This window comes from Girardinichthys multiradiatus, chromosome 10 (genome assembly GCF_021462225.1).
Source record: "Girardinichthys multiradiatus isolate DD_20200921_A chromosome 10, DD_fGirMul_XY1, whole genome shotgun sequence".
Classification (NCBI taxonomy): domain Eukaryota; kingdom Metazoa; phylum Chordata; class Actinopteri; order Cyprinodontiformes; family Goodeidae; genus Girardinichthys; species Girardinichthys multiradiatus.
The window spans coordinates 15,316,140-15,342,404 of record NC_061803.1 but is presented as its reverse complement, the minus strand read 5'-3'; the positions used below and the strand labels follow the sequence as shown (position 1 = coordinate 15,342,404).

General features: G+C 41.7%; 1 protein-coding gene across 8 annotated transcripts; it reads left to right on the top strand.

The window, feature by feature from the left end:
• Nucleotides 1-1,279: 1,279 nt before the first annotated feature.
• Nucleotides 1,280-25,757, top strand: exoc7 (exocyst complex component 7). Of its 8 annotated transcripts, none has more exons than XM_047376732.1 (21): nucleotides 1,280-1,490; nucleotides 1,635-1,700; nucleotides 4,197-4,381; nucleotides 4,458-4,563; nucleotides 5,425-5,647; nucleotides 12,465-12,632; nucleotides 15,725-15,817; nucleotides 17,720-17,788; nucleotides 20,577-20,722; nucleotides 21,109-21,261; nucleotides 21,346-21,444; nucleotides 21,540-21,602; nucleotides 21,868-21,934; nucleotides 23,356-23,394; nucleotides 23,544-23,606; nucleotides 23,682-23,802; nucleotides 23,913-24,008; nucleotides 24,088-24,151; nucleotides 24,357-24,398; nucleotides 24,484-24,617; nucleotides 25,513-25,757. In XM_047376732.1, the coding sequence occupies exons 1-21, from the start codon at nucleotides 1,431-1,433 to the stop codon at nucleotides 25,613-25,615; spliced, it is 2,160 nt and encodes a 719-aa protein (XP_047232688.1). In that variant the 5' UTR covers nucleotides 1,280-1,430; the 3' UTR covers nucleotides 25,616-25,757. The 8 variants fall into 8 exon arrangements, with proteins under 8 accessions (XP_047232688.1, XP_047232683.1, XP_047232681.1 ...); XM_047376727.1 differs by lacking the exon at nucleotides 15,725-15,817 and adding an exon at nucleotides 12,911-12,922; XM_047376725.1 differs by lacking the exon at nucleotides 17,720-17,788 and adding an exon at nucleotides 12,911-12,922.
• Nucleotides 25,758-26,265: the final 508 nt, after the last annotated feature.

Below are 26,265 nucleotides of genomic sequence, written 5' to 3'. Positions count from 1 at the left end.
TCAGGGTGAATTTCCTGGGGCTGCCACTCCTGTGAAGACCGGCAGCTATCCTACGTGTTTTTCGCTTGTAAACAATCTTTTTCTGTAGTGATGGACTTGTGATTATTCTCTAGCAAAATGCAGAAACTCCTGTTTTTATAGAGGCAGTCATAATTGCTGCATGATCAATTAATGTAGTGCACTGAAACACCTGGCTGCTACTGCTTAACCCTAGGGAAACTGCAAGGGTGGTTGTAGTGCTCCAAAGTGAGCTTAATTTAAACTGCAACTGCCCACTTAAGAAATCTGAATGCCTTCTGAAGGAAAATTGTTTGGTCAGAGGAAACAAAGATTGTGCTATCTGGCCTCAGTGACAAGAAATATGTGCCATGTGTCAAGGTCGGGGGTGGCATCGTCATGCTGTGACACCTTTTCTCTACTAGCATTACTGGTACAAGTAATTTAATTTCATAATTTTTAAACTGTCGTGTGTTTTCGTACAATTGTGGCTAGATTTAAATGAACTAAAGATCAGCAGATCATTTTTATTATGGCCTGATGTGTATAAACCTGAAATTTAAAGAGCGTCTACGTTTTTTTCATAGGCAAATAAACATTTTTGCATTCAAGTACATATGATTAATGCCTTGCATGATTTATGTTATGAAACAATTTAAAGTTTTATCTATTATTTTGATTGATGTAGTCGTGTAATTGTAATATTGCAACAACGGCGCCCTCTGGCGTCTATTTTAGTATGTTAAATGGGTTTAAAATATTTATTTCAGTTCAAAGCTCAGTGGGCAAAATAAGTGTTTTGTATAAAATTTTGTCAAAATTGTATTCGGGATTAGATAACTGAGGTTTTGTTCAAAATAATCGTTTCTATCAGAAAGGTGTGGGCACGGAAGAGACGTACACGCCTCAAGCGGAGGTGAGTGAATTACCTTTCAGAATAAAAGCCATAATTGTCATACTTGCAGGAACCGGTAACGTCTTAAAATATGCAAAGATTAAAGAATGCAAACACAAACAAATTAAAAGAGGAAGGGGTTCAGAGTTCAGCTTTGACATAATCACAACCCTACCTTGGACCCGTGTGTCACTTCTATCACACACCTCCACATTGTCTTACTGGCACCCTCACATTAGTTGATAGTTAGGTTGCATTATCTGATCGAATGAACTCTTACTAAAACAATTCTGTCTGTTGGACTAAATGGTTTTCTGTGGAGCAGGTACGAAAATAGCTTATTTTAACTTCATGGTCTTCATTCATCGTTTTATTCTGAAACGTAACCGGAAGCTACTTTGCTATAGCGACTAACCTTCCTAGTTTCCTTTAGCTGCTTGAACAACAGCTTTGGTATGGTAGTTTTTCTGATTTAAATCGTCCAAATAATTATTTTTCTTCCACTGGAGACTGTCCTTTGTTGGGAATTACTTCAAGGATGATTCCTACCGAGGATGCGTCCGCCAGGAAGCGAGAGATCGAGGAGAAACTGAAGCAGGTCAGTTTGGCTGGAGAGAGAAAGCTGTGCTAGATTCATAGTTTAACTTAACAAGCAGGGTGTTCAAATTTCTACAGGTTTCAACCTATAAAGATGGTGTCAGGTAATGTGTGATGGGGGGGATTATTTACTGTGATTTTACAGGAACAGGAGACGCTGTCATTTATCCGGGAGAACCTGGAGAAGAGCGATCAGCTGACCAAAGGCATGGTGAGAAGATCTGTTTGTACTGCTGTCCAAAATAAAACTTTCTCCTTCCTCTTTTCTTAATGTTAATTAACATTGCCTGGATATGCAGTATATGACCATGTTATGGCCTACACGGTCACAGGAAAGACTGCCAACTTGCGATTTGCACCACAGTCATTGATAAAGAAGCTGTCTCTTATTTTATTTTTTTATTTTTTTATTATTTAAGTTTTTCAAATGTATTTGAGCAGAGACAAGACATAAAACAATGTTACATTTAAAAGGGCCTAGACATAGGACAACGGTTATAAATATGCCTGGGTGATTTTGGACCACAGCGTAAAAGGTTTGGACAATACTGGCATATACTGTTCAGACATATTTTTATTTGGCTGACATTTCTGTATTAAAACTATTATTCTATTGGTCTTACTTAATATGCTGTTTTTCTGAGAAACTGAATTTGGGGGTTTTATTAGCTGTGAGCCACAATAACCAGAGTAAACAGAAACAAGTCAATTAATAAGTTTTAGCTTTTATGATATTTCAGTTTATTAAGATGCACCTGTAAACTTATTCTTCACCTTTTTAAGTTAATTTAAGTGTCCATGAAGTTTTCCTGGATGATAAATATAGTGCCTTGAGAAAGTACTCGGCCCCCTTGAACTTTTCAACCTCTTGCCACATTTCAGGCTTCAAATATAAAGATATAAAATTCAATTTTTTTGTGAAGAATCAACAACAAGTGGGACACAATCGTGAAGTGGAATTAAATTTATTGGATGTGTCAAACTTTTTTAACAAATAAAAAACTGAAAAGTGGGGCGTGCAATATTATTCGGCCCCTTTACTTTCAGTGCTGCAAACTCATTCCAGAAGTTCAGTGATGATCTCTGAATGATCCAATGTTGTCCCAAATGACTGATGATGATAAATAGTATCCACCTGTGTGTAATCAAGTCTCCGTATAAATGCACCTGCTCTGTGATAGTCTCAGGGTTCTGTTCAAAGCGCAGAGAGCATCATGAAGACCAAGGAACACATCAGGCAGGTCTGAGATACTGTTGTAGAGAAGTTTAAAGCCGGATTTGGATACAAAAAGATTTCCCAAGCTTTAAACATCCCAAGGAGCACTGTGCAAGCAATCATATTGAAATGAAAGGTGTAACAGACCACTGCAAATCTACCAAGACCCGGCCATCCCTCTAGACTTTCATCTCGAACAAGGAGAAGACTGATCAGAAATGCAGCCAAGAGGCCCATGATCACTCTGGATGAACTGCAGAGATCTACAGCTGAGGTGGGAGAGTCTGTCCATAGGACAACAATCAGTCGTACACTGCACAAATCTGGCCTTTATGGAAGAGTGGCAAGAAGAAAGCCATTTCTCAAAGATATCCATAAAAAGTCTCGTTTAAAGTTTGCCACAAGCCACCTGGGAGACACACCAAACATGTGGAAGAAGGTGCTCTGGTCAGATGAAACCAAAATCCAACTGTTTGGCCACAATGCAAAATGATATGTTTGGCGTAAAAGCAACACAGATCATCACCTTGAACACACCATCCCCACTATCAAACATGGTGGTGGCAGCATCATGGTCTGGGCCTGCTTTTCGTCAGCAGGGACAGGGAAGATGGTCAAAATTGATGGGAAGATGGATGGGGCCAAATACAGGACCATTCTGGAAGAAAACATGTTGGAGTCTGCAAGAGACCTGAGACTGGGACGGAAATTTATCTTCCAACAAGACAATGATCCAAAACATAAAGCCAAATCTACAATGGAATGGTTCACAAATAAACGTATCCAGGTGTTGGAATGGCCAAGTCAAAGTCCAGACCTGAATCCAATCGAGAATCTGTGGAAAGAGCTGAAGACTGCTGTTCACGAACGCTCTCCATCCAACCTCACTGAGCTCGAGCTGTTTTGCAAGGAAGAATGGGCAAGAATTTCAGTCTCTCGATGTGAAAAACTGATAGAGACATACCCCAAGCGACCTGCAGCTGTAATTGCAGCAAAGGGTGGCGCTACAAAGTATTAACGCAAGGGGGCCGAATAATATTGCACGCCCCACTTTTCAGTTTTTTAGTTGATAAACAAATTTGACACATCCGATAAATTTCATTCCACTTCATGATCGTGTCCCACTTGTTGTTGATTCTTCACAAAAAATTAGAATTTAATATCTTTATGTTTGAAGCCTGAAATGTGGCAAGAGGTTGAAAAGTTCAAGGGGGCCGAATACTTTCGCAAGGCACTGTAAGTTGTGACTTAGAGGCCCCTTTGCTCTTTACTACTCTTCAAAATAGAAAAGACAAGAATGCATGTTGTTCAATTAAGGCATTTGTCTGGTGGTATAAGTCAGGAAATGGTTGCAAGCAAACAACTTCTTGGCTAAATATTCACATGAGCCTGCATTTACGCTGTATGTAAGCTAAGTCCATTTGTATGCACACATAAACTTCACTTGGTCCTCTGATCTGTTTTCGACCTCTGCTGTTCTCCTTCTGTAAGGTTTCCATCCTGTCTTCGTTCGAGAGCCGCCTGATGCAGCTTGAGAACTCCATCATCCCGGTCCACAAGCAGACGGAGAACCTGCAGAGGCTGCAGGAGAACGTGGACAAAACTCTGTCCTGTTTGGACCACGTCATCAGTTACTACCACGTGGCAAAAGATACCGACAGGATAATAAGAGAGGGGTAAGGATTAGCTCCATCTTTTAAATTGTGCTGTAAGCAGTTACTGTGACATAACGTTCTTGTTGTTGTTTCCCAGACCTTCAGGCAGACTGGATGAGTACCTTGCCTGCATTGCGAAGATTCAGAAAGCTGTGGAATACTTTCAGGACAACAACCCTGACAGCCCTGAACTCAACACAGTGGTAAAGTATAATCTGATATCTGTGTATATGTAATTCTCTGAAATATTTTCTTGTTTTTTTTTCTGCACAGACTGAATTCAGTTTGGCAGTCTGTATTGTACCCATCGGAGGGTTCCAAAATAGTCTCCAAAAATCTAGAAACATTTGAAATTTGATTAATTTGAAGTTTTTCTTGGGAGAGGTTTAGTTTGATTAAATTTAAGCATTTATACGTAAAATATTTGATTTTCTTGTTAATATTGTGCCCCTTTTGTCTGCTGGACCAGAGCCGTCACAAGCAAACTAATCCGCTGAGCCCCCCAAACCAACAGGGTGCCTCCTATAAATGCTTGAATTTTATTACAACCAATAGATCTAATAATAACCAATTATCTCAGATTTGTTTTTTTTATCTCAGCCAATCACATGTGGCCCCTCTCCCAGATTCCACTAAATCTGTATTGAAATGCTGTTAGTGGTGGTGAGGGGCCAAAAATCAAATTCTGCTTGAGGCCATAAAGACTTTGAGCCAGTCATGGACAGGATAGATATCTGAATTAAAAAAAAAAAGGTTCTTCTTACTAGTCCGTCCATCCATCCATCTGTCCGTCCGTCCATGTGTTTTTAGCCTGGTCAGTATAGAAAAATGTTTAGGTTGCATGGTGAAAATGTTGTATTTCTCTGAAACTTGATCAAATTTGACTGTGTACTGCGTAAAAGTTAGTTTGGGAAAAAAAGTAAAAATAAAAATGTGTAGAGGTCCTGTGACCTCTGTGGCCATCTCAGTTTAAACCCACATATAACATTGTTGCTTTATTTATCGTGGATTAAACAAAGGGAAATAGCTCTGCCTTAATTAGTCTGTTTTTTTTTTCTCTTCAGAAAGCTCGCTTTGAGAAAGGGAAAGAGCTGCTGGAGGCGGAGTTCCGGAGCCTCTTGACCCGCTACAGTAAACCTGTTCCCCCCATTGTGATCTTGGACGCCATCAGTGTGGACGAAGACTTGGAGCTACAGGAGGAGGCAGTTCTGGAACACCTGCCTGAAGCCGTATTGCAGGACATCATCTGTATTTCCGGCTGGCTGGTAGAATACGGACGCAACCAGGGTACAGCTGTCTGTTTTAGTTTGTCTGCTTTGTTATATAACGTCCACACCGGGTCTCCCAATCTTTTTTTTTTTTATTTGATTTACTCCTTTAGATGATTTATTTAGTTGTTTTTTTCATTCTAACATAATGTTACTGAGGTTACATAATGTTTTCCAGCCTTAATATATATGTATTTATGAACTGCAGTAAATAAACATCTCTCATTGACTGTGGAGCTCTAATGCAATGAATTAGAGCCATTTCAGGGCTTTGTAGCGTACCAGAGAAGTTTCATTGTCTTGACCGATGATCAGCAGGGAGGTGGTTAGGGATCAAACTATAATTATGTGCAATTTATGTTTCAGTACAGCATCCATCAAAATATGCGTCATAACATTAGTAAAATGTGTTCCTGTTCTTGTGCTGTAACAGATTGATTACAATTACTGCACATCATGGTAATTAAAGTTATTAAAGGTTAAGGGTTTTATTTGATTTAGTCAGATGACTTTATTCAACAAGCCTTGAATGTATTCTCAGCGTTGGCTGCTTTATAGGACTTATCTCATCACTATGAATTTCTTTCAATGTTTTGTGTATTTTTGGCCTAAAGATAAGATTTTGACAGTAGGTAAACAGCTAGTGCAGTGGTATTAAAGCAAATGAATCTATGACGGAAAACGGAAGTAGCTGAAAGCCCACCTAGGGTTGAAATCGGGGGTGTAGCATTAGGAAGAGAGCCTAGCTGTACCTACAGCAATATAATGGTTTTCTGCTAAAAGTTAAGTAGTAAAAAAAAAAACTTCAGTCAGGATATCTTAAGAATTTATTTCTGAGGCCCGAAGCGATTAAGAGGATGTTAATGTTGTTGCATGGACACATGAGGAGTTTATGAGCCACAAAACTGGGAATATTGGGCTGACTGAGCAGCCCAGTGAGCAGCTGTCTCCCTGCAATTGGTATGCTTGTCATTAATAGTAATTTTGGTTATGTGAGATGGAATTAGTGTTTGTAGGTCTTCAGCAGAGAAAGTCATTTTCTGCTGTATCTTTTTGATTAGAGACTTCATTATTATTTTAATAGATCAATTTACAGAGGCATGCTGATGTAATCAAACACAGTTGAGTCACCTGATGCAGTGGTGTTATTTACAGCTTGCTCAGTCCTTTATGACTACAAATCTACCAGACATCAGGTGAGAGTGATTATTGTCCTTTGTCGTTTCTTATAATTGGACTAAATGAAGTGATTGTTAATGAATTTATTGATAAAAAACAATTAGCCAGTCAGGTTGGAGCACAGCACTGGTTATGCCTGCTAATGCGGCTCCCTATCACTTGCCCCTCTGTCTTTTCGAACTTAATGTTTGTTTCAAAAAATAACATCGCAGATTATTTATGTTTGCAGGTATACTCGACATCTGTTTGTGTAACATGTATTTGTAGCTCATCTGTGAGCTAAATGTTTGATGGAACCCAGCGGGTCTGAGCCTTATCTGTTCGAGGCGCTGGCTCAAGGTGCTGACTTGGGGATGCCCAAAGCCGGCGCTGCCGAGGCAGTGGAGAAGCAATTTCACCTCCTGACTCGTTACGGGGGCGTGTATCTGAGTGAGATGGTTTTTTACCCGAACTTATAGGCGTGTACCAAACCGCACCATTTGAACCAATAGGAAAATTCAACTGCAGCAACCACCGTTCAACCCAAAGAGGGCAGCACTAAGACAGTTTTAGGACAGATATTGTAGAATTAAACAAGTTTACATGAAATTTAAAAAAAAATAGTACAATAATATAGCATCCTTAAAGTGCCTGACATCAAATTTTCATGATAAATCCAATTACATTTATGGAATGAAAACATTGATAAAATATTTTAAAAAGTAAATTCATGCCACTGAAATGAACAGTTCTCAAGATATACGGTCATAAATTTCACTAAAAAGGCATTTCCAGACTATTCCTTTGCAATTTTGTGGCGCTCTTGTATGACGTCTAAGGGGAGCCCCGTACGTAAACTGACTGCTGCTACAATGGTCAGCAACACAGACAGCAACGAAGAATCTGATATTTCTTTAAATATATTTCAGTCACTATCAGAGAGAGATGCAGCAGTCAGGAGAAGAAAGTCAGCGTTCATCAGATGGCAGAGCTCAAGTGCTGTGACGAGCGACGGCCATCTAATTCAACAAGAATCTATTGTTTCCGGATGCTGGAGCACGGCCGGAGTCAATATGCATGAATCATACCGCACCACTGGGAAACAGAACCGGCACAGCATCCGGATTTTCAAAATAATTCACTAAAGATGGACTCGATCTCGCTATATTAATAAATACTCACATATGTTTATATATACACGTGCATATATTAGCAGTTGTCTGCATTAGATCAATTGGATCAGTTACTGGTTCAACTAAGGTATTATAAACTGAGGAATTAAACATTAAATGCACCAAACTAAGCAACAAATATAGCTTCACTGCACTCTGAACTCACCCATTGTAGAACAAAAGACATGAAAATATTTGGATGCATAAAACGAAAAGTGAAGCAGTTTAACTTCCCCACTCCGCATTTATCACTGGCATTTATTGCACAATCTGCGTATAGTTCTTGGAGCTCCTCCAGGCTTTGCGGCGGACCGGACCGGAGCGGAGCAGATACAGTGTAAATTCAGGGCTACAGTAAATACGGCATTGGGTGAAACAACCAGAGGCGAAGTGAGCAGCTTGGAGCAGCAGCAGACATGAGGGATGATTCAAGATCTGAAGACACTACCTAGTGTCATTTTTTTAACTTTATATTAGAATCTTTAGAGAAACATTTATTTAAATATATCATATGTGCGTGTAATTCATCTTTAACAATAATAATAATTTGGGATCAAATATTATCTATAATAAAACTAATAATTTCTAATTATTAACAATAACTTCTGATATCTAAATGTACTTTTGTGACAAAGAAGTGTTCTTACCTGCTAAGTCTTGATCCGGTTAGCAGCAGCAACAACAACAGCGTGGCTATAGACTCTGCTTCAACATTCTCCTTCGTCTGTCAGACATCCCATCCTCTGACATCATTTTTCTTGTGAATTCAGAGGTGTCTTGTTTGAAGCAGTCTGCCGATTACAACTGGTTGTGCTTGGTGGGACCAGCCCATCTGTCCCTCCTCAGTTTTCCAGCTCTGATCCCGGCAGCTCTGATCCTCTTCGCTTCAGGACAGTAGTGCAGACTAACAGCTGCTGTCATAGTTTTGCTGCCACCACCAGTAATGCAACGTTTCACCATATTAGCGCTGTTTTTAACGCAACTTGGCTTCCACCTGAATCGTTAATCATTGACGCTGACACAATGAATGACCGGAGACTTCCCCTTTGACGTATTTTCTGGGCAACTTTAGACTTGCAAAATTTAACATCGAAATATGCTTATTTTGTGTCACAATTTTCTGTTATCACGTCTTTTAATCCTAATATCTTGACAATTACTGCCCATTTGCTTCAATATATAAATGTTTTCTTTCAATTTATGCCTTTGTAGGAAAAGCATGTCACAGGTACCTTAAGGCTCAATTTATAGTTCTCGTACTCGTCGTCTTCCGCTTATCTGGGACTGGGTCGCGGGGGCAGCAGACTCAGCAGAGACACCCAGACGTCCCTCTCCCCAGACACCTCCTCCAGCTCCTACGGGGGGAGCCCAAGGCATTCCCAGGCCAGCCGAGAGACATAGTCCCTCCAGCGTGTCCTGGGCCGTCCCAAGGGCCTCCTCCCGGTGGGACGTGCCTGGAACACCTCCCGAGGAAGGCGTCCAGGAGGTATAGATGCCCGAGCCTCCCCAACTGGCTCCTCTCGGTGTGGAGGAGCAGCGGCTCTACTCCGAGCCCCTCCCGGATGGCCGAGCTCCTCGTCCTATCTCTAAGGTAGTGTCCGGCCACCCTACGGATGAAACTCATTTCAGCCGCTTGTATCCGGGATCTCGTTCTTTCGGTCATGACCCAAAGTTCATGGCCATAGGTGAGGGTAGGAACGTAGACCGACCAGTAAATCGAAAGCTTCGCTTTTCGGCTCAGCTCTCCCTTCACCACAACGGACCGGCACAGTGCCCCCGTTACTGCGGCAGCCGCACCGATCCGTCTGTCGATCTCCCGCTCCATTCTTCCCTCACTCGTGAACAAGACCCCAAGATACTTGAACTCCTTCACGTGAGGCAGGAACTCCCCTCCAACCTGAAGAGGACAAGCCACCCTTTTTCGGTCGAGTACTATAGCCTCTGACTTGGAGGAGCTGATCTTCATCCCAGCCGCTTCACACCCGGCTGCGAGCTGTAGGTCTTGGCTAGAGGGGGCCAGCAGGACCACGTCATCTGCAAAAAGAAGAGACGAAATCCACAGGTCCCCAAACCAGACCCCCTCCGGCCCTTGGCCCCCTCCTTGAACTGCCACCTTAACGTGGTGGAGGGATTTGAGTGCTCAAATGATCCTAGAAGCAATGTTGTCTGGGGCTTAAATGCCCCTGGTTGGGTCTCCCATGGCAAACAGGCTCTACGTGACGGGTCAGACACAGAGCGGTTCAAGAATCCTTCATGAGGACTAATATATCAAGGCACGTGGGGTCCCACCGTGGAGCCAGGCCTGGGGTCGGGACTCGCCGGAGAGCGCCTGGTGGCTGGGTTGCTCCTCGCGGGACCCGGCCGGGCCAAGCCCGAATGAGAGACGTGAGGCCATCCCCCAGTGGGCCCTCCACTTGCAGGGGGAACCGTGACGGACCGGTGCAAAGAGGATTGGGTGGCGGACGAAGGTGGAGACCTCAACGGCCCAATCCCCGGATGCTTAGGCTGGTTCCAGGGACGTGGAATGTCACCTCGCTGGGCGGGGAAGGAGCCTGAGCTTGTGCAGGAGGTCAAGAGATATCAACTAGAAATAGTCGGGCTCACCTCCACGCACAGCGTGGGCTCTGGAACCCATCTCCTTGAGAGGGGTTGGCCTCTCTTTTACTCTGGAGTGGCCCACGGGGAGAGGCGGCGGGCTGGTGTGGGTTTGCTTGTTGGGGGATAGGTCTCTGACTGTCGTTTCGGCCTACGGGCCGAGCAGTAGTGCGGAGTACCCGGCCTTCTTGGTGTCCCTTTCGGGGGTGCTGGATAGTGCCCCTGGCGGGACTCCATTATTCTGCTGAGGGACTTCAACGCCCATGTGGGAAATGACAGTGACACCTGGATAGGCATGATCGGGAGGAATGGCCTCCCCGATCTGAATCCGAGTGGTGTTTTGTTATTGGACTTCTGTGCTAGTCACGGATTGTCCATAATGAACACCATGTTCAAACATAAGGGTGTCCATCAGTGCACCAGGACACCCTAGGCAGGAGGTCAATGATCGACTTTGTTGTCGTATCATCAGACCTTCGGCCGCATGTTTTGGACACTTGGTTGAAGAGAGGGGCTGAGCTGTCTACTGATCACCACCTGGTGGTGAGTTGGATCCGCTGGAAGAGGAGAAAGCTGGACAGACTTGGCAGGCCCAAGCGCATAGTGAGGGTCTGCTGGGAAAACCTGGCGGAGCCCTCGGCCAGGGATGTATTCAACTCCCACCTCCAGGAGAGCTTCGACCAGATTCCGGGGGATGTTGGAGACATAGAGTCCAAGTGGACCATGTTCTCCGCATCTATTGTCGATGCTGCTGGCCGTAGCTGCGGCCGTAAGGTCTGCGGTGCCTGTTGCGGCAGCAATCCCAGAACCCGGTGGTGGACACCGGCAGTAAGGGATGCTGTCAAGCTGAAGAAGGAGTCCTATCGGCTGTGGTTGGCTTGTGGGACTCCTAAGGCGTCTGACGGGTACCGTGAGGCCAAGCGTGCTGCGGTGGAAACAGAGGCTGGGGTCTCGGGGTTGGACTCTTTCATCACCCAGGCTGAAGTCACCGAGGTGGTTAAAAAGCTCCGCGGTGGCAAGGCTTCGGGGGTGGATGAGATCCGCCCTGAGTACCTCAAATCTCTGGATGTTGTGAGGCTGTCATGGTTGACACGCCTCTTCAACATTGTGTCGCGGTCGGGGACAGTGCCTCTGGACTGGCAGACGGGGGTGGTGGTCCCCCTTCATAAGAAGGGCGACCGGATGGAGTATCCAACTACAGGGGGATCACACACCTCAGCCTCCCTGGTAAGGCCTACGCCAGGGTATTGGAGAGTAGAGTCCGGCCAATAGTCGAATCTCGGCTTCAGGAGGAACAGTGTGGTTTTCGTCCCAGCCATGGAACACTGGACCAGCTCAATACCCTCTACAGGGTGCTCGAGGGTTCATGGGAGTTTGCCCAACTGGTCAATATGTGTTTTGTGGACCTGGAGAAAGCATTCGACTGTGTCCCTCGTGATGCCCTGTGGGGGGTGCTCCAGGAGTATGGAATCGGGGGTTCTTTATTAGGGGCCATCCGGTCCCTGTACGAGCGGAGCAGGAGTTTGGTCCGCATTGCTGGCACTAAGTCGGACCTGTTCCGGGTGCATGTTGGACTCAATTTATAGTTTATCTGCAAAAAAAGTTTATTTGGTGTTTAGTTCCTCTTTAATTTCTGACCTGCCAGTACATTTTTAGGCCCTTCTGCTTTCTGTTGAAGAAAATAATTAAAGTTTGTCAAATGTTTTGTGTCATTAATCATTTACATTAGGAGCAGAAGCGATGTCACAGCACAGGTATGAGAGGAGCTGCAGTAACATGAGCTCATGAGTAGTGTTAGTTACAACAAATAAGCTTTATTTGAGGATTTTTCCTCAATGAAGAATCAACAGACATAAAGAAATTTTAAGTCATGATGTAACTTTGCAAATTTACTTCCTTTGTCTTGCACAGATTTCATGAACGTCTACTTCCAGATCCGATCAAGTCAGCTGGATCGCTCCATCAAAGGCCTGAAGGAACATTTCCGCAAGAACAGCGCCTCCTCTGGTATCCTCTACTCACCGGCTGTCCAAACTAAACGCAAGGACACGCCCACCAAAAAGGCTCCCAAGAGACCAGGTCAGCAGCAGACGTACCTCCTTCCAAACATAATCTGTTAACATTCACCTTCATTCAGCAATGACAGCTTCTTTCATACAGATAAATGTAACAAACACGTCTGAATTTGTGAATGATGACGCTTGCATCAAGTGTGTTTGTTGGTTTCCATTCAGCCACATTATTCTTCATCTCTAAAATGATTCCTCACATCATGGTGTGATTTTTTCTTTTTTTTTTTATTGCTCTAACCATCCTTCATCCTTTCCTCCTTCATAATCCCTGTGTTGTGATGACAGTCTACATCCCAGGTAAAGTCAAAGCTTCCGTGTGTGCGTCGTGCTTGCTTCTGTCCGTTTGATGGCACCTTTCAGAGCAGAGGAGATATTATTATACTATTTCAGCCTTCCATTAGTAATATTTGAACAAGGAAAAATTCAGTCAAAACAAAATGTTTTTGGTCAGAAAACATTTTCTTTTGTTTTTTTGCCTGTTAAACCATTGTTAAATATGTTTTCTCCGCTCTCGTTGCTCAACATGTTTCTTTTGTGAGGCAGCTTTGTGTTTTGTGTATTCAAATGGTCATTACAGTGTGCTATATGTGTGTTGTCACAAGCTGAAGGAAACCATTTGTAGGCCGTCAGCATGACACTTTTGCAGGCAGGATTCTCAGTTCCCTACAGGTTTGGGGTAATTTTATTTACGCTTTAGAATGTAACCCCTGTAAAAGAATCACAAGTAACGGCCAGAAAGCTCGGTTGAAACGTCGACTGCAGTACCCGTTTGTCTCTCCTCTGTGTCAATTAAATTGATTTTAAATACAGACGGTCACTCATTTTGAGATCTCATTGTTGATTAATGTGGACATCATAAGGTGCATTTAACCAATATTTTCCCCACTCTTTTCTTTCTTGGCGACATCCATGTCATTTTCCGTCACTAAAATCAATGAAGTGGGGGTATAAAGGGCAATGAGAATCCATCCAGCTGGCAAAACATACTGACACTCAAAGCACGATACTTGAAATTTAAAAGCTGTCTTATTCTTGCAGATAAGCACTCCTTTGGAAGAGCGACGTTGCTAACATTAATATTAAAGATTGCGATTTGATCAATTGTGCAGCCCTGCATTGTGCAGATTTTGCCATGTTACTTTGCACAAGCTAAGCATGCTGCAAAAGAATCTTGGTGTTATAGTTAAACTTTTGAAAAAAAAAAAAAAAAACTACCAGCACTCGCCGTATTTGCTGCTAAAGAACTGCCACAAGGTAGTGCTATATCATTTGCAAACCTCCACGCTATTTGTTCAGGCAGGGCTGCTCAGCCCAGGCTACATGGACATAATAATTCTGTTGAAACTAAAATGGAAATGAATTTGTTGCTCTAAATCATACACAGACTGCTGCTATTAGCTCTTCTTACAATGATTAATTAGCATATTCCCTGAGGGTTGATTATTTATTTATTTATTTTTTGCAAGAAATGACCCGGACGTACAATATAAAGCTGTTGAGGTAGATGTTCGAAATCTTTTTGGGGTTTACTGCTTATCCTGGCTGTCTACTGGTGGCTCTCCAACCTTTTTCTGATTCCCTTAGATTAGTGGTTTAAACATTAGAGCAACACCTTCATGATGCAGGCATGAAAATTGACTTCTCCCTTGTAACACAAACCAATTCATTCATTAAATCTTTCCTAGATTAGCTTAATTGACATTTAGAACAACAGGCTTACATGTCTTTGACCTCCTTTGTTTTTCTGCAGTCTCCCACTTTGTCCTCTTCGCCGTACAGTCCTCCCTGACCAGAAATCATAAAGCTACTGTATGGGGGAAATTTACTGCCAAAAATCAAGACCACATATTTTCAATATGAGAGCAGGACTTCATTCTTATACTCAAAACTAGTCATGCCTGCACTCAAAACTTCTGCTTTCTTATATTTACTCTGTTCTCTCTCAAATCTTTGTCTGATACGGTTGCTAGGAGATGATACGACTTTAATCTGAGAGAGAACAAAAAGAATTTGTGAGCAGGGAAGAAACTTGAGATAGCGCAGTTTTGATCCGAGCAGAGAGCAAGTTTGCGCGTATGGAGGATGAAGCAAGCAGGAGGAGAAATTATCTATGCAAGAAGCATTAGATCAGAGCGCGGAGACAAAGATTTGAGAGAGAACAGGGTATATTTGAAAGAAAGCAGAGATTTTGAGTGTCTGCATTACTAGTTTGAGTCCAAGCAGAATGAAATCCGGCTCTCAAATTGAAAATATGTGCTCTTGATTTTTGGCAGTAAATTTCCCCCATACTACTGTACGTTTTTGGTTCTGAATAAAGGTTTGGCTGGAACCATCAAACGTTACATAAAACAATGTTCTACTAATGTTCACTATCTTCTTATTGTTGAAATGCTGCTGTTTTCTTACCGTCCTGATGGTTTTGCCATGGCCGGTCGACTTTAAGACTTAAACATTGTTTCAGAGCTCTTAGCTACAACCAAGCTTGTTGGTCTGTGAGGAGACCCAGAGTTTGTGTTCTGTCTCCAGTGATGTAGTTGAAGTTGGCATGTTGTTGAACATGGGTGCAGAGCTGCGGTCATCCCTGTGTTTGTTGCATGTGTGATGATACTGATGTTCTAACCCTCTTAGCTCTGTGCAGTTTGCTGTCAAAGCCTAAATGTGCCAGACGCTCACTAACCCAAGCCAACACATCATGTTTTGGTTCTTAACCTGTTGAACATGTTTCATCGTGTATCTTCAGACTGTGTATGACTGTGATGATAATCATGCTGACTGTATTATTAATGATGGCTGTGTACCTAACCTGTGTATTCTCTTCCATGACCCTGGCGCTGTGTGTTTCAGCACAGCTGTCCTGTCGGTGCTTTAGTTTGTCTTTTACCTGGTTGTTCTGTTGTGTAGCTGTGGTGGGCTGCTCCCACCCCTTCATAGAGACCTCTGCTCGCTGCGTTGTGGTGAAGGGATGTGCTCTCGGCTTTTCAACATTCACTTCCTAGCTCTCCTATCTTTTCTTCTTCTCCCTTTGGGTGTTTCTTGGCTGTCTGGACCTCGTTGCCCCCTCCCCTCCTCTGGACTCTGTCTTTCTGTTTATGGGACCAGGGACCATTCGCAAGGCTCAGAACCTTCTGAAACAGTACTCACAGCATGGGCTGGATGGGAAAAAGGGGGGCTCTAACCTCACTCCTTTGGAAGGTAAAGCACCTCGGTCTTGTCTTCGCTCTCTGTTTTCCACCCGCAGTGGTTTCAATCACACAGAAAAACCGGCCTGTCACAACAGCTCTGAAAGTCAGAAGAGCCCTAAAATCAAACATAACTTTTAATGTATCTGGAATAAGGGCAGCTGTCAAATGATAAGCCTCGTTTGATTTAAGAATAAACAGAGTCCCCCTGGAAACACGTTTCCACTGTTAAAACACCTATCAGCTCAGTACACATCTAGCAACAAAATATTTTGTCGGGAAATTATAATAAATGAATCCTTAGACTAAATGACGTGAGGTGTTTTATCAGAGCCTGTGAAATCTAGGTCTCCTACATACAGGGTAAAGAGTGTCCCATGGTCTCCACGACCTCCACAATCTGTTAGAAGGTTTCAAGATTGCTGCAAATTTCCTCCTTTATCCTCCTTTATTGAGAAGGCAATCATAAATTGCTGCATTCCAAATGAAGTATTCTCCACTGCTTTCCTGACCATCCTAGAGAAACACTTTAAAAACTGTTCTTAAAAATATCAGAATTGGCTAAAATTTGTATCAGAATCTCAGAGCTTTACAACTCATTTGTACATGTTCACTAAACACAATGCTTGGGTTTTTCTTTGACAACCTGACTTGTACATTGTTTGCATTTTTGTACTTTATAACTCACAGCCATCCTCAGTCTCCCAAAAAGTAGAAAAGTGTATGTTGGGTGCAATTTGGAGGTGTGTGGTCTTCTTTCTAGCACAAAGCCCAGCCCATATCGATTTCTATGTAAAATAACTGATGATGATCACTAGGCCCCCTCCTGCCAAAGCAGTAGCCTGAAAGCCTTACAGTAACTTCACACCAGCTTACAATAAATTACTTTTAGTGCTTAAGCCAATGATAGCAGTGTTAGGTTTTAACTTGGGTATGAGGCCAATGTAGCCAGCCCTTCTTCAAATTCTCTGATTAGCTGCCCAACAGAATGAATATGTTATAATTGTTGCTGCTAATCTCCCACATGCTCCATCGAGGACCCCAATATCCTACAACCACAATAATATTCTAAAATGATAATCCATAGAAACTATTTAAATCTTCCTATATTTATAAAGAAATTCACATTTTCCTGATTTAGGTAGAGATCATCTGGATAGACATTCATCTTTTCTACATTTGGCCCAATCTTTTATTAAACTTTTGGTCCAATTAATTTGTAACTTTCTGAATAATGCCACTAATTTACGGAAACGATCTCATTCATAACTGCTTTTTTATTATTATTACTAACATATTGGTATAGCTTTTTTTCAGTTTTATCTGACTCTAGAAACTGTTCTCATTCTGAGCACTTTTTAATTATTAGTGAAAAGGGTTTTCATTCAACCTAATTGGATATTCAATTTGCAATATAATAAAACTAACAATTATTCTGAATATTTCTAATTACATTAAAATATTACAACATTATCTTAATTATTTTGAATTTTGTATAATATTACCAGGTTGTTTAGAAATAAACTAAAAACAGCTGCAGCATGAAGAGATAAAACAAAGCAAAAGTCTTAGAAAAACACATTTTAGGACAATGTAAACTGGTAAAGTTTTTTCAGGACATCAATAACCAGCAATGGAAACGTGTGTCTCAGGATGTGGTTTTAGAAAGCTGAGATCATTTTCAAGCTGTTGTGAAACTTGAAGCCTCTTTCTGTTGCATAGTTCAACACACTCACTGATTCAGACTACATAAGGTGCCCCCTCCTTCTTTTCTGGTCCCTGTGCTGGTGCTTGGTGGCGGTCAGAACAGCAAATCCAGGGTCAGGTTTGTCCCATTCCTGCCCCCCCTCCCCAAACTGGTCATAGCCCAGGTGGTTTTGACAAGTCCTTCTGCTATCCCGTCCCCACCCACCAGGTTACGATAATGACCCCCGGGTCAAACTCCACTCTGACGCCCTGAACGAGAAGCACGGGGCCGCCACAGGTGAGTGACAGGAAAATGGGGGGGGAAAGAAAGATGACCGGTGCTCCTCTGATTAAATATGTCTGTAATTGTTTTTTTGTTAATACGGAGTGTAGTTTAGCCTGCAGATACCACACATAGCATTAGTACATCTGAACACAAACTGCTTCACAGAACTGTATAAATCCTGATCCACACATTATTTTATATTTTCCTTCCAAAAAGGCAGACATGTTCCAATTTGGAGCAAAAACGATGTTTCTGTATTTGTGTTACTTTTAATGCACAGGGTGGCATTACAGGGTATTACAATGTATGATGATGAAAACAGAAACAATAAAAATGTACAAATATTGCAAAGTTTGTTTGAAGGACTCAAAAGATTCAATTCCAATTACACTGCTAAAAAACTAAAGGGAACACTCAAATAAAACATCTTAGATCTGAATGAATGAAATATTCTCATTGAATACTTTGTTCTGTACAAAGTTTAATGTGCTGACAAAAAATCACACAAAAATCATCAATGGAAATCAAATGTATTAACCAATAAAGGCCTGGATTTGGAGTCGCACACAAAATTAAAGTGGAAAAAGAAACTACAGGCTGATCCAACTTTGATGTAATGTCCTTAAAACAAGTCAAAATGAGGCTCAGTATTGTGTGTGGCCTCCACGTGCCTCTATGACCTCCCTACAACGCCTGGGCATGCTCCTGATGAGACGGTGGATGGTCTCCTGAGGGATCTCCTCCCAAACCTGGACTAAAGCATCCACCAACTCCTGGACAGTCTGTGGTGCAACGTGACGTTGGTGGATGGAGCGAGACATGATGTCCCAGATGTTCTCAATCGGATTCAGGTCTGAGGAACGGGCGGGCCAGTCCACAGCTTCAATGTCTTCATCTTGCAGGAACTGCTGACACACTCCAGCCACATGAAGTCTAGCATTGTCCTGCATTAGGAGGAACCCAGGGCCAACCGTACCAGCATATGGTCTCACAAGGGGTCTGAGGATCTCATCTCGGTACCTAATGGCAGTCAGACTACCTCTGGCTGTGCGGCCCTCCAAAGAAATGCCACCCAACAACATTACTGACCCACTGCCAAACCGGTCATGCTGAAGGATGTTGCAGGCAGCAGATCGCTCTCCATGGTGTCTCCAGACTCTGTCACGTCTGTCACATGTGCTCAGTGTGAACCTGCTTTCATCTGTGAAGAGCACAGGGCGCTGATGGCGAATTTGCCAATCCTGGTGTTCTCTGGCAAATGCCAAGCGTCCTGCACGGTGTTGGGCTGTGAGCACAACCACCATTTGTGGACGTCAGGCCCTCATACCATCCTCATGGAGTCGGTTTCTAACCGTTTGTGCAGACACATGCACATTTGTGGCCTGCTGGAGGTCATTTTGCAGGGCTCTGGCAGTGCTCCTCCTGTTCCTCCTTGCACAAAGGTGGAGGTAGCGGTCCTGCTGCTGGGTTGTTGCCCTCCTACGGCCTCCTCCACGTCTCCTGGTGTACTGGCCTGTCTCCTGGTAGCGCCTCCAGGCTCTGGACACTACGCTGACAGACACAGCAAACCTTCTAGCTACAGCTCGCATTGATGTGCCATCCTGGATGAGCTGCACTACCTAAGTCACTTGTGTGGGTTGTAGAGTCAGTCTCATGCTACCACGAGTGTGAAAGCATCACCAACATTCAAAAGTGACCAAAACATCAACCAGAAAGCATAGGTACTGAGAAGTAGTCTGTGGTCCCCACCTGCAGAACCACTCCTTTATTGAGTGTCTTGCTAATCGCCAAATATTTCCCCCTGTTGTCTATTCCATTTGAACAACAGCTGTGAAATTGATTGTCAATCAGTGTTGCTTCCTAAGTGGACAGTTTGATTTCACAGAAGTTTGATTTACTTGGAGTTATATTGTGTTGTTTAAGTGTTCCCTTTATTTTTTTGAGCAGTGTATATACTTATGATTAATTTTCCCTTGTATTATAAGACAAAAGACAGATTCAGTTGATGTAAAAATATAAATTGTTACAACATCAATAATAATATAGAAATAATAACAGAAATAAATACAAACGAATATTACATGTAATCCAAAACAATAGCTATCTTGGTAACGTTTTAAATAAAACATTTTGATAAGGTAATAAATGCTAACAGAAATTACTTGATGTAAGACCTTGTATTTTTGTCATAATAAAAGAAATACCAGTACGATTGTTCATGATAACACTGAACACTTTTTCTTTGTTGTTATCTTCATAAACATCCTCATTAACATCACAACTGATGAACAAAATATAAAATTTTCGGAGGGAATTTAAAACTTTTTAGGAGTAATTTTCATGGCTCTGTCGATTACATTGCTGGAGTTAAGATCCCGACTTCTGTCTGGCTGTCTTATCTGTGGTGTTTTTTTAGATTCAGGTAATGGGAACAAATTGTTTCTTTGTGAGAGGCTGCTGTTAACATCAAATAGATTTTTTTGGCTAGGTTTTCTGTTGCCAGGTTTTCAACACAAAACTATGTCCTTCCAGGATTTTAGGAGATTTGTATACGTGACTTATTCTTGGGTCAGAGTTAGGTGGCTTTAAACTACCAAAAAGACTGTTCCTCTGAAGATGGTAAAGGGTCATGGACATCAATAAAACGCAGCCAAAGTCCAACAAAAAAATTTGGAAGACCTTTAGAGATCAGACCTATTAATGTTTGGAAGAAAAACATAAAGTAAAAAGGGGTGCTAAAATATTTCCAAAGTACTGTACACCAGAGGTTTTACTGGAACTGTTCTTGTTCACCTCTCAGGGAAAGACGATGTTCTAGACATCGAAATTGACTCATACATCCACTGTATCAGTGCCTTCGTTAAGCTGGCTCAGAGTGAGTACGCCCTTCTGTCAGAAATCATCCCTGAGCATCACCAGAAGAAGACCTTTGACTCCCTGATTCAGGTCAGATACACTGAAATCTGATATTTTTATAGCAGGTTTGGTTTCTTTTAGGTCTATTAATAAGCTATTCAGACTGTTTAAATTATTGTATGATGGACTGCAGCACAGGAAAGGTCAAATAATTACATCTGAAATAATTATAGATGGTTATAACACATAAAATGAGTTTTAGTTAATACTTTGACATTTATTTGTTTATTTGATAAACTATTGACCTTTTTGTTATATATTTAGTAAATGTAATACGACTTTATTTAAATGCTCACATATATGAATATGTATTTTAGAAATTATTTATTGGATTGTGGTACTATTACCCCTTGAAACTGTTTAAACTCAAAGAGTAATCCAACCCCCCTGCCTGTTTTTCTCTCATCTGTCCACAGGAGGCGCTGGACAACCTCATGCTGGAGGGAGACAACATCGTGTCTGCAGCTCGCCGGGCCATCATGCGTCACGACTACTCAGCCGTCCTCACCATTTTCCCCATCCTCAGACACCTGAAGATGAACAAGTCTGAGTTTGACTCGACGCTGCAGGTTGGAGCTTTGGGCCTTACTGTTCCGACAGGAAAGTAATGTGTTGCTTGTGTTCGAATAATCGTTTTGCCGCTCTGTGTGTAGGGAACGGCTGCAAGTACCAAGAACAAGCTGCCCACTCTCATCACCTCCATGGAAACTGTTGGAGCCAAAGCTCTGGAGGAGTTTGCAGACAGCATCAAGGCACGATGATCAGATTATATCCATATAATCAATACCCCCTAATTGATCAATTGATCAATCAATCTTTACTTACTGTCCTCTTTTCCTAACAACAGAATGATCCTGATAAAGAGTACAACATGCCCAAAGATGGGACCGTCCATGAACTGACCAGTAATGTGAGTAGTGTTCGCTTTCCAGCACAGATCGAGTTGGTTCATGCCCGTCTTGCTCATTCTCACTTATTCTGAAGCTCTGAACAGATTTATATTATATAATACTTAAATCTAAGCAATACGTTGTTGCAGTTCTATGTAGAATGAGTTTCTATGACACAGCCAATTGTAATTTCCTGCAACATAGAGATTGCAGATGTTAGTTTCCTGACAAACATCTGATCACTGGTTGATGAAGCGGTACTGGTGCTCCTCTTCTCCTCTGCAGGCCATCCTGTTTCTGCAGCAGCTGCTCGACTTTCATGAGACGGCCGGAGCCATGTTGGCCTCCCAAGGTACCGTCACCATGACGACACAGACGACTAACTGTCTTTCATCTTGCTGCTCTGCTGGAACCGCTGACCGCTCTGCCGGAAGGTGTTTGGGTGGTGATGTGTTTCACCCTTGAGTCTGCTTTTATAAATCAAACCAAACTACAGCCAATGAGATTTTAAAGCTGAGCAGAGGGAACAGAAGTACTTTTTTTAAAGGTCACAAGAGTTCTTTAACTTAAAATGAAAAAAAAACTAAATTCTAATTAGTCTGAATTTGGTAGAAGTCGATACTCAGACACTGTTTTTCATCCATCACTTCCCACTGGGCTCTGAAAAATTAATCAGATTTATGTTTCCTTCACCTGGATCCCCCAAAGACATCTTATACATTATAACAAATCTTACAAATTTCTTTTAACTTTAAAAAAAATGTCAAATTGATTTTCTCATTTTTATTTTTTATATTTTATTTATTTATAGGTTTTTAAAATATTTTTACTTTATGTATTTACCTTGAATGGAGCTTACAGAGTAAATAAAAATTATTCATATATAACAGTTTAGGTTATATTTTATTTATTGATTTTTTAAATAAAAAAAAAACATTTTAATTCTACTTTAATAGTATTCCTTTGAAGGCATCTTACACAGCAAGTAAAATATTTTAATACCCTTTCTGTATTTTGGAAATATTTTTATTTTTTATTTATTCATTTATTGTTTTTAGTAATTTCTTAGTTTTATAACTTTTATTTATTCATTTATTTTCAGTTTTTTGACATCTTTTTTGCTTTAGATTTTTCCTTAATGTATTTCCCGCATGCTGCACAATAAATAAACTGGGCTGAATGGAGTTTTTAGAAGTCCTTTTTAGTAATTCTGGTCACTAAGACCACTTTACAATCCAACCTATTTTTAAATGTATTTAAAATAAAATTAAATCGTTAAAATAAAATCAAGTCTTTTGACATTCAATTATTTTTAAAACCCTTTGTAGCTTTGTTGTTTGTCAGTGAGCCATGCCTGTTTTTCTGCAGGTCTGTGTAGCATCTGACTAAATGAGCAGCTGAGGTTTGTACTCATTGACGAAGCCGTCACATTCATTCAACATATTAACCAATTTTACATCAGACCTTTTGAATGTTTTTGTAAGCCAAATTCACAAAGAATTAGAATTTCTAGAAAACTAAATAGACGACAGAGGAGCAACATTACTTTCCAAACACCTGTTCTGTTATAAAATGTGAAACCAGTTCACCATCTGTTCAATATTCTGGTTTCCTAGTTTCTGCTTGTTATTCTGCTGCTCTGTGCTGCTGCCTCATAATTCTCTGCCTGATTGACTGCTGTTTGCTTTCTCTGCTCTAACAAATCTCCTCTAACCTTGTTGCTCCTGCCTCTTTTTCCGTCTCTTCTCTTTTGCCTTGCCTCGGCCTTTTTAGTTCTGGGGGACACTTACAATATCCCTTTAGATCCCCGAGGTAAGCTGGAGAGAGGGTGTGTGTGTGTGTGTATGTGTATGTGTTTGCAGGCCTGATGTTTTCTGTCTTCATGTTGATTCCTCTTACTTCTGTAATTTGCATGGGATAATTTAGCTCTAAAGCTAAAAGTTCTTCTGCTGTTTTTCCAGAGACAAGTTCAGCGAGCAGCTCCACCTCAGACTTCAACAAACGGCTCCTGAGCTCGTACATCTGTAAGTCCACACGGTTACGTATTTACTGTAACAGCCCTTCTGCTGATTGATAACCGTCCTCTTTTTTTTTTTCAGGTAAAGTTTTAGGAAACCTGCAGTTGAATCTGCTCAGTAAATCCAAAGTTTACGAGGACTCTGCTCTGAGCGCCATTTTCCTGCACAACAACTACAACTACATTCTCAAGTCACTGGAGAAGTCAGCATCTTTCCTCTCTCTCTTCCAAATGCCTGATTTGTTAAACATTTTTCACTTCATTTTGTCACTGAGATGTGAAAATTTCTCCCTTTTGTTTTGGATGGCTGCAGGTCCGAGCTGATCCAGCTAGTCACGGTGACTCACAGGAAAGCGGAGAGTTCTTACAAAGAGCTGATAAAGCAGCAGATTGATTTTTATCAGCGCAGGTAAATCCTAGTTTAGCGTTTCAAACTCAGGTCAGTTTCACACGTTTTAATATCCTGAAGTTGGTTCTTTCTGCTGCAGCTGGCTGAAGGTCCTGGAGCACCTGACGGACAAGAACATGCCTGTTTTCCAACCCGGTGCCAAGGTCAGGACTTTATCATTTGTCTCTCAGGAAACAGTATTAAAAAAGAAAAAATTAAGAAATATGCCAGTACAGATCTGCTATGATGGCGAATGAAGAAAACCGAGAAATCTATTAGGAGTTTTCAGTCAAGCTGAAAACTCTGGGAGTGAATCTTTGTAGTTTTAAATACAGCTTAATTTAGTTTCAAATTAATGTTTTCTTCCAGCTGAAAGACAAAGAGCGGCAGGTGATAAAAGACAAATTCAAGGTGAGCCACAAAAAAAATACAAATCTTTGGTCTGAATGTATTAAAGCAGTTTTGCAGCTGCAGCTGTTACCTGCATCTCACTTAGGGCTTCAATGACGGTTTGGAGGAGCTGTGCAAGATCCAGAAAGGCTGGGCCATCCCAGATAAGGAGCAGCGAGACTTCATCCGACAGTCCCAGAAGAAAATCGTCTCGGATGCTTACAGAGCTTTCCTGCAGAGGTGGGACATGCTGATTTTATCTCCTCTGTTGGCATTTATTAGGAGAACATGATCTGTTTTTAAATGCGGAAAATTATGCTTGTATCATGAAAAGAAAGCACACCTTCTTTTAATTCAAAGGTTTTTCTCATCAGGACCCAATAAACAAATTTATCTATGAGTACAAATAAAGTAACCTTGACAATCTGCCTTTTTACCAGGTTCTGAAATGATTAAAATCTGATCTCAAGTTTACAAAACACACAGCTTTTCCATTTTGGAAAATGAATGTGTTGAGTAGAGCCACCTTTAGCCCCACTAACTCTCAGGAGCCATTTTATGTCTGACTTTATCAGCCTCTCACATAGCCACCCTGGCATTTCATACTGTTGGTATGATTTGTTTGTGCCAATAAGTTTCATTTGATTTTCTACTAACACGATGGTGTGGATTATGGTTTATAGAGTCTGAGATGGAGCTTTTGAGTTTATTGTGATTTCTTTTGGAATTGCATGTTCTGACTCTATGGTGCATTCACTGGGATTTCAATTCCTGGAAGAGCTGCAGCTTTTTTCTTAATAATGGTTCTCAGTTGGGAGCGATGGTGGCGCAGAGGTAGAGTGTGCGACCCATATACGGCCGTAGTCCTTGGCGCAGCCCATCACGGGTTCGAGTCCCAGCCCGTTGACCTTTGCTGCATGTCTTTCCCCGTTTCCTGTGAGCTCACTTTTAGTGCCACAAAAACAATAATGAAAAATAATAATGATACTAATAATCATTCTTACTATAGAATGATGGACTTCAAACAGTTTGGATATTCCTGAAGTCTTTCTGCCTTGGCATAGTGATAAAGGAAAGACTCTTGAATCGTCTCCTTATCGCAGAAATCATTTCACTCTGTTTGTTTCTCCTGCAGATGTGCCAACATCTCCTTCACTAAGAACCCTGAAAAGTATCACAAGTATCGGCCGGAGGAGGTGGAGGAGATGATCGAGAAGCTTTTCGACACGTCGGCCTGATATACAGCTCGACACGCCTTCCTTCACCCTCTTCGCAAACTGCCTCCTCCTTCTCTGCACCTGAATGTTTTCTATCATGTATTTATCTAACTTTGCCTCTCCAATGTCAAGTTTCTGATTAATAAACACTAAATCATCCAGGTTTATTAGTTTGGCTGATTATGTTCATTATAGATAATTAAAACAAACGAATTAGGAGACAGATGATGGAAACCATCCAGATGTTGTGTCTCTTAATGAACACTGAAGAAACCCCACAGAGAGATCACCCCCTTAGAAGGTGAAAAGGCTGCAGACAGGAAGACATTCAGCCTGTGTTCAGTTCCACTGTTAACGAGCAGAGTGGTGCTAACAGACACATCTTTGTTTTCTACTGAACGCAAAAATCTTAAAGAAGGAGATCCCTCTTAAATCCAGTTTCCAGTCTAAAGTTGCCCATTGCACCATTAAATTATGTATATGTTAGGGTTTGAAAACTTTTGTATTGTTTATCACTCATGTGTGCTCTAAGTGCTTTTTCCTCCTACATGCCACAGAAAGGAATAAGTGGGAGACGAATGACTTATGATTACCAAGTCCTCACTCCCTCTCTGTTTAAAATCAAGACACATGAACCCTAACCTTTCTGACCCCCCACACACACACACACA

Excerpts from the sequence above, each read along its gene's own strand:
- exoc7 (XM_047376732.1), top strand. The coding sequence starts at position 1,431 with ATGATTCCTACCGAGGATGCGTCCGCCAGGAAGCGAGAGATCGAGGAG. Across the intron at positions 15,818-17,719 it reads TAACCTCACTCCTTTGGAAG|GTTACGATAATGACCCCCGG; the intron begins GTAAAGCACCTC and ends CCCACCCACCAG. Across the intron at positions 23,803-23,912 it reads ATTCTCAAGTCACTGGAGAA|GTCCGAGCTGATCCAGCTAG; the intron begins GTCAGCATCTTT and ends GGATGGCTGCAG.